Source organism: Monodelphis domestica, chromosome 1 (assembly GCF_027887165.1).
Source record: "Monodelphis domestica isolate mMonDom1 chromosome 1, mMonDom1.pri, whole genome shotgun sequence".
Lineage (NCBI taxonomy): Eukaryota > Metazoa > Chordata > Mammalia > Didelphimorphia > Didelphidae > Monodelphis > Monodelphis domestica.
In genome coordinates this window covers 706,824,111-706,839,362 of record NC_077227.1, presented here as the reverse complement: position 1 = coordinate 706,839,362, position 15,252 = coordinate 706,824,111, and the positions used below count along the sequence as shown (strand labels likewise).

Sequence of the window (15,252 nt, the reverse complement as noted above, 5' to 3'; positions counted from 1 at the left end):
AAATGGGGGGCCTCTCAGGCTGCTCATCGGGGGACGCCCACTGAGCCTGTATGACGAGGTAGAGAAAGAATCCTCGGCTTAAACCGTAAATATGTCGCCCCTGGGCCAGTTCCAGCGGGAATAGCCAGGAGTCTGGCAGGTGCTTTCTCGGGTGGCTGTTTTTAACCCTTCCTTTCTGTCTTAGCCACAACTCTGAGGAGGGCCAGGGCTAGGCAGATGGAGGCAAGTGACTCGCCCAGGGTCACCCAGCTGGGAAATACCTGAGGCCAGATTTTGACCCTCCAATGCTCGCCCTGGGGTGCCCGGGTCCCGTCCCGGGCTGGAACCCAAAGGGAGAGCATGGCAGGGGCACGGAGAGAAACAGCACACAGCAGGTTGGTTTTCATGGTTCCTTTTTAATTCAGTTCTTTGAACGGATATAGCTATAAGGGCCCGGGAGACCCGGTGGATACGCGTCCTCCACTCCAGAGCACTCACTTCACTTGGAAGCTGCCGTCGGAGCCGGGGAAGAGGCGCAGCGTGGAGGGAGGGGAAGCGCTGCGCAGCCCCCTGGCTGAGGTCCCCCTTTTACACGGAGCTCTGCCTTCGATGCGCCGGCACTTGTGAAGAACACGGGCCACGTGCCCTCTGATCGCTGCCCCACCACGTGACATCCAGAACCACGTGCTGCTTGATTCTGTGTCAGCAGGCCTCAGGCGGCCGCCTTTTCCCAAGGTCCCATCCCAGGAGGGCCCCGACACCCGGGCCTCCGCTGCAGGCTGGCCTTCGGGCTTGTCTAAGCAGGGTAGAACTGCTTGAGCAGATCCTTCTTGTTGATTTTCCCCATCTGGTTCCGGGGGATTTCCTCAACGAGCAGGAGCTCGGAAGGGATGGTGTAGGCCGCCATGCATCCTCTGGAAAAGACAAAGACACCGGCTGAGAGGTCGGACTGTCCAAGCCTGGAAAGCGAGGACCTCCGAGCTGTGGATCTGGAGGCGACGAGAACAGAAAAAGGAAGAATGTGACCAGGGCAGGCTAGGATCCTCGGGACCATCCTGGGCCTGGGTGGATGTCCTTGTTCTGACCACACCTGACGGATTTTTATGGATGTTTCCTCATTTATTATTATGGACAACGATTAACAAGCGATTATTAAGCACCTACTATGGGCCAGTCCCTGGATTGAGCTCTGTAGCTATCAAGAAAGGAACACCCAATCCCTGCTCTCAAGGAGCTCCCATTCTACTGAGGGAGACGACAGGCCAACCATTCTGTACAATGATGGATGGATGGATGGATGGTTCTCCTCCTACCTCTGGGTCTAGACACTCCGTCTGGGTGTCCCTCCCCAGTGCCAGGCTCACATCCCCGAAGCTCTAGGAAACAACCTGCTGGATATCGCACAGGCATGTCAACTTCCATGCCTGCAAAGCTGGACTCATCCTCTCGCCCCTTACGTCCTGGCCTCATTGTACTGAGGGCCCCTTCATCCCCAAAGCCATTCTTGATTCTTCACTCTTCATCAACCCCCGAACAGATCATCCCCACAAGCCTTACAGATGCTATTTCCACGGCATCCCTTTCCTCCCCCACACAAGTACCACTGGCTCAGGGCCTCATTACCTGTCACCTGGTTACTGTAATGGCCCCCTCCTTGAGCTCCCTGCCTCAAGGCCCTTCCTCTCCATTCTGCTCTCCATGGAGTGGCCAAATCGGTACTCATACAGCATAGGTCTTTGTTCAGTCATTTCTAGTGGCTCTCTATTATCTCTAGGATCAAGTGCTAACTCCTGCTCTTCTGCTGGCCGCTTAAAGCTCTTACACAATTTGGAACCAGGCTGCTTTTCTGGACAAGCTACTCCTCATCGTGTACTCCATGTCCCAGTCAAACGATTCTTCAAACAACATTCCACCCCTGGGCCGAGGCTGTCTCCCGAACCTGGAAGGCACCTCTGCCTCAAGGGTGCCGAGCTTCCTTTAGGGCTCAGCTGAAGCACTACAGATGATGCCTCTCTTGGTCCCCTTGGCTGCCAATGCTTTCCCTGATCCTCCAACCATTTTGCAGATAGTTTGTATCTACTTACCCAAGTTCACTTCGATTCCCCTTAGTAGAGGGTAAGCTCCTTGAGGGCAGGTGCTATTTTGTCTTTGTATTCCCAGAGCCTAGCCCAAGCCTGACATCTTAGGCCATTAATAAAGGCTTATTCACGAATGAATGGAGCCAAAGGGACATGAGCAACCTCCTATTTTATAGATGAATAAACTGAGGCCCAGAGAGGAAAAATGTTTTATCTAAGGTCACAAAGTCAGCGATAGTAGGGCAGGGTCCAATAGTTCACGTCTGTCTGCTCCACCATAGAATGTGTCTGAAATATGAAGCTCCCAAATGATGTGGTGGTGCCACATGTATGAAGGGATGCTTGCATTGGTTCCCGTGCTTCACCATGATGATCTTGTCGCTTTTTTCATCAAAAGGAAATCAAGGCTCACCTTACCTTGACTGTTCTAATGTATTTTTTGACAGAGCTTAACCTTCTTCACCAACATAAAAAACATCCATTCAACATGTGGCCTTAGGATGGGTGATGACCAACAATTTAACCAAAACACATTTAACGAACAACTACAACATCCTAGACAGTATAAATAGCAGGCTTACAACCCTTTTCTGAGTTTAAGTTTAGTCAAAGACAAGCAACACAGGAATAATCATGTACCCTTTGGGGAGGGTTTTGAAGTCACTAGACAGTAATTATCCTTAGGCTGCCCAGGATCAAACCTGAGTGATCTGGACATCTGAACTAGCAGAGTGCTGAAGGCTAGTGTTGCCTCTCTTCCTGGAGGTGTGAGAACATTTGGTCAGAAGTCTATGCAATAAGAGCAGCGGCTGAATATCAAATTCTTTGTTGGTCCCAGGGCTTGTCTATTCCATGTTCTACAAAGATTTGTGATACTGAAAAGCCATGCTGGCAAGAAAAGCTTTCTCTGTCCGTCTATCTCTCTTTCTCTTTCATTTCTCTCCTCCCACTCATAATTATACTTGTTAACATGAACTGATGACGTACCATTTTGAGTTCATTTTTCCAGTAATGGTGATAGATTTGATTCACTTCTGGCCAATGGCCCACATTTCACAGAATCAGAGTCTTAACCCTGGAAGAGGACTTAGAAGTCATCTAATCCAACTCCTATCCAGTGTAAGCACCCTTTCTATAGCATCACCTGACCTCAGTTGGAACATTCCTAGGAAGGAGCAATCTAATAAACTCAAATGGCAGTCCACCAATGGACCCCGAGAGTTCTGGACCTGTAGGTAGCCTAAAAGCTCATGCAGGACAACACCTTAACCTTAAAGGGTTTTTTTCTCTTCTGTTGAGCCAATATCTGCCTCCCAGTTTGCTTCTACTCATTGCTTTAAGTTCTGTCCTTTGCAAACACAAAGAACAAGACTACTCTCTCATCCATGTGACAATCCCTCAGATGTTTTAAGACAGTTACCAGGATTTCTCTTTGTAAGAGAACTGGTTGAAGCAATGAGGAATCATGGGAAAGACACAAAAAGGGCAAAACTGTCCACCTTCTATGGGGATCAAACCTTGGCTTCATGATTACTGTGCTCTAAACCAAAGAGCTAATAGCCACAAGCCCTCTATCAGCAACTCATTCATCAACTGTGTTAATTCAACTTGGTAAACAAGTACTCATTATTTACCAGCCTAGAATTATTTTGTTATAGTTGCCTTATCCCAAAGGGGTCCAGGGATAGGTAAAAGAAATATAATTGTCATTCTTTATGATCTGTCCAATATGAATTATTACTCATTGTGGGCAAGTGGCCATTTGCAAGGCTGTATTAAAATAAATATGGCTTGGCACAAGTTTCTGGAAGTTGCAGAGAATTAACTCTTTGGTATTTCCAGTTGTGTCATGTTGCATAGCCAGCAATTGGATGTGGCTGAGAAATCCCAAATCGCGGCCTTAACAGATGGTGCTGTTTATGAATAAACATGAGCCTAATAGCCTTATAGGTCTGTGTACATCTGCCCACAACTAGCAAGCATCAGCGGACACGACGAAGTACATTGGTGATATGCCTTAATGGCGCCATTATCACGCAATAACATGGTGCTATTAATGCATCCTGCTGCAAGCTGACAGGGTTACAGCTATGGCTTCCTGCAGCAACAATGGCTTACCCATCAACACCAGGGGATCTTGGGATGGAAGTTGCGATTTATGGCCCCTCCAACTATGTGCTGACTTGTGATTGGATGCAGCTGTGAAACCCCAATTGTGGGTGACATTGTTCCTGGAAACCCCTTGGGTGGGCAACCCTACATGGGTAGGTAACATCTGTGTGCCATTGGCAGCTGTTGGTGGGATCAAGAATGTTTCTGGACTTATATCCTGCCACAGGCATGGGAATGGACCTCTGGGGATGGGATTCTCTGTGGGTGTTTATATGCATGCATGCAACACAAACCTTCCTTTCTGGCCATTGTAGAAATGCTGGCCAATGTGTCCACAGACAAAGTCTAGAGCGGGTAAGGGGAAGCCTGACCTGAGGTTTTTTGTTTCTGATGAGATTTTCTTTCTGTAAAATCTTCCTCTTTATCCAGAAAATTTCTCCTGTGGGCATTTATTACCATGGCTAGCAGCATGTCATATTTAGAAAGCTTCTATACTCATCTGTTTTCACATGTGATTCCCACACTTGGTTTTTTGGGTAGTTTGTTCCTTTCCTACTTATATCTCCAATGACAGAGCCCCAGGGAAGCCCATTCCATTTTTGGATATCTGTAATTATCCAGATAGTTTTCCTTATATTTAGCCCAAATCTGATGTCCTGTAACTTCTACCCATTAGTTAGTTATATTTTCAAGGGCTGAAAATAAGATCAATTCCTCTTTCTATACAATTGAAGAAGCAATCATACTTCTCCCCTCCTCATCTCTGCTCCCAAGACTTCTCCAGATCAAACATCTCTGCTCCTTCAATCTATTAAAAAAAAACAACCCTTATCCTTCTGACTTAGAATCAATACTATATACTGGTTCTAAGGCAGAAGAATGGTAAGGGCGAGGCAATGGGGGTTAAGTGACTTGCCCAGGGTCACACAGCTAGGAAATGTCTGAGGCCAGATTTGAACCTAGGAGCTCTTGTCTTTGAACCTGGTTCTCGATCCACTGAACCACCTAGCTGCCCCCTTGTATTTAATTTTGATTCCTCCCAACTACTTGGGCCCTTTTCTTCAAACTACTTTGTATTTCATTTTTTTCTATGTATTCTCTTCATTTTTATTATGTACTTATATATGTCCTGGTTGTCTCAAGCTCCTTGTGTATAGGGCTTGTTTCATTCATTGCATTTGCAACCCCAGCACCTAGGACAGCGTCTAACAAATAGTAGGTGCTTAATAAATATCTCCTTATTGATGGCTTGATTGAATGCATTCAAGACTGCCAATATGGTCCCAAATGTACAAAAACAGAAGACACTCAGTACTGGTTGGTCTATTCTAAGTGTCAGAATCTTGTTCAGAGGAACCTAGGGCTGTAAATGAACTTTAAGGCAAAAAAGTATTCATTCTTTAAACTCACTTCTGGGGACCCATCCATCATACAGCCACAATTTGGGAAAGAGAGACTGAGAAGGGGAGTAAGAAAGACATTTTCCTATTATGAATGAATAAATGAGTAAAGGCTCGTTTCAAGTTGCCACCAAACATTTATCCTTTTATAAAAGTGTCCCCAAGACTGTCTTCTGGGACCCACAACAATCACATAACTAAGCTTCTCCTCAGTCTCTGCAAGAGATGCTTCCTTTGGGCTTTAAAATTGGACTCCAGTGGAGGAGGACAAAGGCAGAAGCATACACCTCAGGATCCTTCTGGTTCCCAGGGTTGCCCACTTCCAACAAATGTCCTAACACGTCCCCGGACCCATCCCATAATGCTTAACAAGTGCAGTCCTCTCCTGCATCTCTCCCATACAATGATCATATTCCATTTCCCCCTGGAATTCAAAGGAATCAATAACACAAGGCCATGGCACTCAGGCATAGTTACGGCAAACCCCATTAGAATGAACAGGCAATTAAAAATGTATTACTAGCAAATAAATAATTTGCCACATTCAGTTCCTTTTGTTTTCTGATTAATGGCTGAAAATATCTGTGCCACATTCTCACAAGCATAATGATAGAACATTTCACTGAAACATCATTACAATTTCTGTATTTCCCATTGTCTCATGACTCTAAAGCTCTCTTACCAGCTGTTGAGGTTTTGCTTCTAGACCCAACTGGACCAACATTCCCCCTTCTCCAGTGCAATGTTGGCAGTTCATCTATTGCCTTGTATCGATTTATCAAGCAGCCGCTGTTCATATGTTGGGCTACCCAGCCTGATGACTGTCCTGTATCTCCTTCAGCATTGAAGATAATACTGTGAACATCAAGGGGGCTCAACAGATGTTACCTGATTTGAATCAGAGATCTCATATACTTCTAATTTTTAATAATGATTGATACTAAGTGTTGGTTTCCAGGCAGAAGAGCAGTAAGGGCTAGGCACAGGGCATTAAGGGACACTCTGGGGTCACCCAGTGTGAATTTCAAAGCTACACCACCCTATTCAGACCATTCTTTAGAAGATCAGATTTAGCTATTTCCTGATCAATAACAATAGAGATACTTGGAATAACAGAATCAGATCTTGGAAATTACAATCTCAACCTACCTCAGGGTAACAAGATTAGGAAGGGCTGCAGCAAACTCAAGATTTACTTATTTGAGAATATGGCCTTCAACAGACATGTGCAAAAAAAGGACAGACCTCTGGGTGGTCCTAGGTCAAGCTAGAGCCACCATTGGCACATGTGAGATGCAGGAAGTGAGGTAGAGAACAGCCTCTGAAGTTCTCAGGACTTCCTGTGAAATGGGCTAGAGCCAGTTGGAGGCTGGTGCTTGGAGTTGGAGGAGCCCCCAGACTGTTTTTTCTCCAGATTGGTCACATGAGTGATAAGGACCGATCTCTTTCCTTGCCTTGGCTATCTAGGGCTTTAAAGCCCGCTTTGGCTTGGCCTGAGCAGAGTGGGTATTTAAACCTCTTTCCTTCTCTTCCCTTTCCTTCTCTCTCTCCCTCTCTCTCTCCCTCTAATACTTTCTTCCTCCTGTTTATAATTAAAACATCATAAAAAAGTTGGCAGTTGACTTGAGTGTTTCATTTAGGAATTACATAGCTGAATTCCTTGGCGACCTTAAATTAATATATATACCAGTCTTTAAAAAAGTGATTTCACTATCACACCAGCTAGGAAGTGTCTAAGGCCAGATTTGAACCTAGTTTTCCTGTTTTCAGGCCTGGCTCGCTACTCACTGAGCTGCCTAATTGTCCCCTCTCATGTACTTCTTAACTAGGTAGATGGCTAAGACTTTTAATAATAACAAATCAATACTTTGTTGTTTAATTGTTTTTCAGTCATGTCTGACTCCTCATGATCCCATTTGAGGTTTTCTTGGCAAAGATACTGGAAGGATTTGTCAGTTTCTTCTTCAGCTCCTTTGACAGATGAGGAAACTGAGGTAAATAAGGTTAAGTGATTTGCCCAGTCACACAGAGCACAGGAAATTTCCCAGAGAGAAAATACTAATCATTTGCTGGTTTCCAAAAGAATGGCCACCAAGTTTCCTTCCATTTTGAAATCCATGATTCTGATGAGGAGCCATAAGCTATCTTTTTGCTAAGCAGGATATGTAGATGGTGCATCCAACTAGCCCAATCTTACTGGTTATGGAACATAACTGGACCAGTCAGGATGAGAAACAATGAGGCTGAGCATAATTTATAGACAGAAGCTAAATCCAAGAAGGCAGATAGACTCTCAGAAGGAGCAAGTGTAAAGTCAGATATTTTGACAAGTTGGGGCAAAAACTTTTTATCCTGGACAAAAGTCAATGGGAAAAAGGGCATCATGCTAATGGGATTGGAGTTGGGGCAGGGTTAGACCAGGATTTCTATGCTGGGAGTGAGAGAAACAGGGAGCTAAGGTCTCTGGGAAGCCAAGGGTCTTGACGAGCCCAGTGGCATAGGCAAATTTGGAGGGCCTAGAAGTTTTCTAGTAGAGAAAGAGCAACTGTAAAAGGGGAACCCTAAGAATAAGAGCCTTGAACATGAGAAGAGGAAATCTGAGTGAGAAAGAAAAGTGAGAAATATCTGTAAGAAAATTCAAGAAGACAAATCCTTCACAACCAATACTTATTCAACACAGTCTTGGCTGGGTCCCATTCACTATAATACTAGTAGAGCACAATATGTGTCCTAATACTGGTTTTCTGGAAGAAAAACCATCACTCATCAGGCTATTAGAAAAACTATAAAATGAATATTTGTATGGGGTATTTGAGGAGAACTAGCCTCACTGCTATGAAGGCTTGTCTCGCCTTTCTCAGGGCTCCTCGTCCACCTCTGGTGTGTGCCTTCCACCCAGCTCTCAACTGTAGCTTTAAGATGCTGTAGCCTGCGCAGTGATCATCCCTGGGTAAAACCTGTCTGAGCAGATGGTCTAAACTGGGTGGAGGGGAACCAACGGGCCTTAAACCCTTCACTGAGTTAGGAGAATGTCTACCCCAAGTGTGTGAAGACTTTCCCCTAGCAGAATGGGAGGATGAGAACAATATGCTCCAATGGCCACGAAAGCGGCTGAAGCAGGTGCCGTGGAGGGCTTAGAGCTTGGCCAGACGTGGAGGATGCCAAGGCCATCTACTACACCCAGGACGACTGCCCATCATCCTGAATTCTGTCCTGTTGCTGGGCTTAGATAAGTTTGCAAGGAAGAGTGAGGCTGATGAATTTGTGCAACTCAATTCAGTTTGCTCACAAGTCAAGACATCACTTTTTGGTGTCATTGGTCATCTTTGAAAACAAAGGACAAACCCAAATAAGGAACCTCATAATGTGAGTAAGCATGGGGGCCGAAATATTACTAATGTTTAGAAATCCTTTGGGAAGTAGACCCTTGAAAATGGTAGTTTCCTGCCTTCTTTTTTTAGACCTAGGTGCCTGTGAATAATGGGTTCCTAATAAATTATAGATTATCTCCTTGGACCCTTTCAAAGCAAGTCCTTTTTCAGAGGAGGTGTTCTCAAGGCTTCGAAACAGTGGAAAGAACACTGGAACAGGAGGGAGGAGACCTACCAGGATCTTTCCACAAACACTTATCAATTGTGTATTTTGGGCAAAGTTATCTAGACTCTCTCTGTCTCAATTTCCTCAAGTGTAAAAGGGACATAGTAACCCTCTTACTACCTATCTCATGAGGTTATGTGGAAAGGACTTTGAATTTTTAATGGCCATAGATATTATTATGTTCACATATTTTCAACCAACTCTGCATGTATCATATTTTTTCATGTAATGTCTGGTTCATCATTTTTGAGTTTTTGAATTTTTTAAAATTGTAAATAAATTTTATTTTTACCAATTTCCAAAGTTTTCTGAAGTTTTCTGAAGTTATACGATCCAAATGGTCCCCCTCACTTCTCTCCCCATTCCCAGAGCTGGCAAGCAATTTGATCTAGGTTATGTATGTATTATCATGCAAAACACATTTCCATATTGTTTATTTGGGGCTTTCTTGTCAAAGACAGTAGAATGGTTTGTGATTTCCTTCTTCAGCTTAAATGACAAATGAGGAAACCGAGGCAAACAAGGTGAAGTGACTTGCCCAGGTTCATATAGGAAATGTCTGAGGCTAAATTTGAACTCAGGTCTTCCAGACTCCAGGCCAAGTGTTCTATCCACTGTGCCACCTAGTCATTTACTTGCAATCTCCTCCATGAAAATGTAAGCTCCCTGTGGGCAGGCACTTTTTTTTTTGCCCTTCTTTGTAATCCCACCACTTAGTGTAGAATGGGCTTATGGGAATCCTTTTTGGCTGATAGTCTGGCAATCTCTGAGTTCTGGAATTTCTGAACAGGAGGGAGCTCAGGGGTTGTCTGGTACAATTAAGTATCTGAAAAATGATCTCTTCAGCATCAATCAATGAGCACTAGGCTAGGTACTGGGGATACAAGAAAAGGCAAAAACCAAACCCCAAAGACCAAGATGTCTCTGCTCTCAAGGAGCTCATGCTCCAGTGGGGGAGACCACAGGAAAAGATCTCAAAGGGGACTGGGGGGACCAGGAGAGGTCTCCTATAGAAGGCAAAATTTGAGCCAAATCTTGAAGAGATTTGGAAAAACTAAGAGGTATGTGTGTGGGGAGGGTGTTGAATGGAGAGAACATTCCAGGCATAGGGGACAGAACTTGTGCAAAGTCATCTAGTGTGTTAGTTATTCCTCCCAGCCTTGGGTCACCTGCAATTTTGCTGTCAAGGGTGTCTTCATTCATCTCACTGATAACAAAATGGAACAGCACAGATTTATAGGGTGCTCTGGTGCAGCCCTCCTTCCAAGCGAACATCAAACCAGCCATGACGACTTCTGCGTTTGATCAATCAATCTGAAGACACTGGAAGGTGTCATGGAACCTCCAACCCAATGGGACCCCAGACTTTTTCTCATCTTTTGGTACCTAAGGATGCTGTTTGAGCCCGATGATGGGAGATGTTACTAGCTCCCTATTTATCTCAAATGTTAAGTCCTTATTGGTCATTTCTTGCTTTCCTTTCAAGTCCAAAGATTATTTTCCTTGGCAGAGAAATAGAAGCAAAATATGATATTAGCAGCTTCTCTCTTCCCTCTATGGTTGATTATCTTCCTGAGCAGAGATTTTATTTCTGTTATGTGTGAACAAACTCCAAGGCCTTCTTCACCAGCCTCAGCTTATTCTGAGGTTTGGCACTAGGGATACTTCTCTTAAAAGGATGGAACTACATTTTGTATTCATTTTCTGTTATTTGTCTTTGTTTCCAACTTTAGAGTGGAGAGAACACTTCACTTGGACTTGGGAAGGTGGGAGTTCTAATTCTGCCTCAGACATTTAATCTGTGTTGGTCTCAGTTTCTTCATAGGTCAAATGATGATGAAAACAGCACACTACATAGATAATGCATGTATGTAAAGTACTTGACAAACTTTAAAATAGAACCTAAATATTAGCTATTATTAGTATTGGCAATGGCAAATTTTTAAAAAATCTAAACTGGAATTTTTTTGTGGCTCTGGAGGCAAAATCAGTGCTAAGAAATTAATTCTAAATAGATTATGGTATGTAAAATAATGGAATATTACTATATCATAAGAAATTACAAATATGAACTTAAAGAATCATGAGAAAATATATAAATTGATCCAGGGTAAAGTAAGCAAAACCAAGAAAATGTGTGTGTGTGAAAATACAATTATGTAAACAGGAAGAACAGGAAAAAAGAACTCTGGGTAATTATACTGACTAAACTTGACTCTGGGGAAGAACTCAGGAAGTATATCTTCTTTCCCTCTTGGCAAAGGTGGGGGACTTTGGGTGTAGAACACTGCCTATGCTATCAGATACAGCTGATGATGTTGATATTTTTACTGAACTGCTTTTTTCTCTCTTTTCATTTTCTTTATATCAAAAGGGATGGATTACAAAATGAGGAAGAAAGAGGGACATATTTGGAAATAAAGATGATGTAAAAACAAAAAATATCAAATGGTATTAGAAAATTAAAAAAAATCTAAACCAGTTGATGAATTTTATCTACAACATTTTTTTAAAAGTCATTGTCTCTCTCCCTCCTCATTAGAACTGTTTCTTTGTGTCTTCAAATTTTATATTTTAGAGCTGCCCTGCCACTCCTGGCCTGACTTCACTATAGCTATACTCCATGGGAACCTATAAACCTATATTTCTCTGAACACTTTAAAATCTATTCTTCCCATTTTTCCACCTTTCTTCTCCTTTCTTATAACAAATGCTAAGACAGAAGTAATTTTCTCCTTAAAACTCCCATAGTTTCTATTCCAGTAATAAATTCTTCATTGCTAATTAGAATCAGATCTAGAATAAAAATTTCCTTGTTAGTTCTTCTTCCTTTTGAAAGACGAATAATCATTTAGGAAAATCAAGAAATTATTAGCTGCTCTGCTTTTGCCTGAGAGTTTCAGGAGATTCTACATAACAGAAATCCCTCATCAGCACTCTATTTTCTGTAGCCAGGAGTATGGTTCATTTCTCAAACTCTTCATTTCTTTCCTCTTCATGTCCAGATGGCTTAGTGTATAAATTGATGAACATATTATTTTGTTCCTACCTTTACTGATTTTCATACCCTCCATTTCTGGTACTTGAATTTCCTCACATGGTTATCTCTTATTAATATACAGTTACTCATTCCACTCTCTCATTATCACTTTTCTGTCTCTTGTTTCTTCTACAGCCATATTACAACCCATCAAGTTTCAATGACAACTGAGATCAAAGTTGTCTTCTTGGGGCAGGATTTCTGCTTCGTCTTGTTTATCATCCATGCTTCATGCATATGTACATAGACATGTAGGACCATGGACTTCGTCACTCCTTCCTTCCTTCCTTCCTTCCTTCCTTCCTTCCTTCCTTCCTTCCTTCCTTCCTTCCTTCCTTCCTTCCTTCCTTCCTTCCTTCCTTCCTTCCTTCCTTCCTTCCTTCCTTCCTTCCTTCCTTCCTTGTCTTTCCCTTTCCCTATTTCCTTTTAATTTAAAACCATTTTGATTAAATTTGCTAAACTCCTGGCAAATCATTCTTAGCAGGCTTTGTCATGTGTACTCCATTCCTGATCAGAAGCCTGTCATACCTACACTTTAAACCATTGTCCAGAAATGCAAATTCAAATTTAGTGGAAAGAAATATAAGATAAAATGCACCAATCAAAATCTTGGATTAGAAACTAAAGATGACTGTAGAGTTACTTTATTAAAAAAACAAGTTTTCTACTGAAAATCCTTGTCTATAATGCAGCCATTTACTTTCCTGCCACCTCTATTATCTCCCCACATCCTTTGAAAAGGAAAACTGGAATGAAGAAGCTAGATTAAGCAACGCTACTCAATAAAGCACAAATCCAAGGCCTTTACAAAGGTGCTGATGAAATGTCAATTGGCATTATTTTTTCACACTTTAAAATCTTTCATACTTTTTCATTGCTTAATTCATTTTAACCCAACATTTATTAAAGTCTGTTGGATGTACAGTGATTTCACACATGTAGTCTACAATATTCCTGAGTGCCCTTGAAACCAGATTAAAATGGAATTGGGAAATATTTGACAAAGTAAATAAACAACGATGTACAGTGCTAGATGATTAAGATATATAATGTTAATATGTGGTTTTCTAGGTTGTTAGTAGTCTGCAGGGGATCTTATGTATGGCTTCATGGCTCTCTTTTCTCTTTGAGTTTGACCCCACTGATATGGAGCACTCTACTAGGCACTAGGGAAGATACAAAGAGTCAATAATGGGGCAGCTGGTTGGCTCAGTGGGTATAGAGTCAGGCATAGAGGTAGGAGGTCCTGGGTTCAAATCTGGCCTCAGATACTCCCTAGCTGTGTGATCTTGGGCAAGTCACTTAACCCCCATTGCCTAGCCCTAATGGCTCTTCTGCCTTGGAATCAATACATAACATTGATTCTAAGATGGAAGCTTAAAAAAAAGAGTCAATAAGATTTGGGTTCCAATGCTCAGATATTCTAGTAGACAATAAGGACTGCCTTTTCTATAAGCTCTGTCCTTTTCAAAAAGCTTTGCCTACATCATTTCATTTGATAATCTGCCAGGAACAACATGGTTAGGAGTCACCCTACGGGTCTGAGAAGAATCAAAATTGCAGGTGACTTAGAGAAGAGACCCCAGATAGAGATAAGCCAGCTAAAGGACTGCCATTCCTCACTGGCTTCCTTTGGTTTGGAGACTCAGGGCAGTGGATAAATGTCCTCAGAGCAGCTTTCCAAGGACGTGGGGCTGCCTAGCCCTAAATGACAGTCAATCCTGTAAAAGGAAAGTTTGGAGGAACACGATTCTCTACCTAATAACCGAGAGTACTTGCAACACCCGCGATCTAATCCGAAAGGAATAAATGTTTCCCTACAAGAGTGTTTGTGTGGGAGTCTGCTTGCATATGGAAAGGAAGAACATAACCCTTTAATTAGCAGACTATATAGATTTTAATGGATACTAATCATCTCCTAAAATTAGATAATGGAGCCAAGACGATGGGTAAACAGACAGTCACAGTATTAGGAAGTCAAAACCCTAAAGAACACCGCAGTCTTTTTCATTGCTAGAGTATATGTCTGAGGTCTCGGTGTCCCCATTTATCTGAGGGAACCTGTCCAGCCGGGGGAGATGTGCCCATCAATTAATTTGTCAGCCTGCATGGATTAGCCGCCTACTCCATACCAGGCCCTGGAGGTACAAAGACGGAAGTACGACAGCCTCCGCCCTCTAGGAATCTCCAATTGAGTGACTCAAGAGTGGATTCCTGGAAAGAAGGCTGGACTCCGAAGATCCGAGTTCCAGTTCAGTCCGCCACCTGCTGCTTGTCTGATCTTGGGCGAAGAAACTGAACATCTTTTACACCCCGCTTTCCTCTAGGAAATGAGAGGACTACACGTATGCTAGCTGGCCTCAAAGGTTATTGCATACCAGATAGAATGATGTGAATCAAATGCTGTAGAAATGTCAGCTAAATGGAGTACGTTCAGTGGCAGAAGGCAAAAAAACCCCTGCCGAGGCACGGTAGCCTGCGTTGCCCTTTGAAGGGAGAGCTTCTTCCCCTCCCTCACTCTCAGCTGCCTCCGTGTCACCAGCCTGGGGCCATGCCCAGCGCTGACAGGCAGCTCCCTGGCACCGATGCCGGCCCCACACGCCAAGCCCACGGAGCGCCGCCGCCGTCGCCCCCAACCTGCCTCCAAACCCAGCCCTCCACACGTCCTGCCATATGGACGGCTCTAGCGCAGGATGGCGCCTGTCGCCGTGCCGTTAGATGGAAGGCGAAGGCTGCACGATGAATCACTCTGAGGAGGGACATGTGTCTCCTGCCAGTGAGCGTGAAAAGTGGGGGAAACAAATGGAAGTGACATTTAAAATAAAGAGGGAGCCGGGCGAGAGGGAAAAGGGGCGACGGAAGAGAAGAGGCAGCTGCGCCAGCCGGGAGACGCGCTACGAGGCCCCTGGGCAAAGCGGCAGAGATGCCTGGCGGAGGTGTGGCCGCCTTCCCACGGGCGCAGGCAGAGGCTTGGGGCTCCCCGCCGCCTCGGACGCCCAGCACCCCCAAGGAGGGTTTGACCCGTCCATTCCCAAATCCATCGCAG

At 43.7% G+C, this 15,252-nt stretch overlaps 1 protein-coding gene across 3 annotated transcripts in view; it reads right to left on the bottom strand.

Annotated features, from left to right (window-relative positions):
* Positions 1 to 375: 375 nt before the first annotated feature.
* Positions 376 to 15,252, bottom strand: part of ACSF3 (acyl-CoA synthetase family member 3) — a 237,775-nt gene continuing 222,898 nt past the window's right edge. For all 3 annotated transcript variants that reach the window (XM_007477310.3, XM_056810927.1, XM_056810930.1), the window contains one exon: positions 376 to 893. In XM_007477310.3, coding sequence (XP_007477372.1) covers positions 776 to 893 — 118 coding nt within the window. In that variant the 3' untranslated portion in view covers positions 376 to 775. The remainder of the gene's footprint in view (positions 894 to 15,252) is intronic.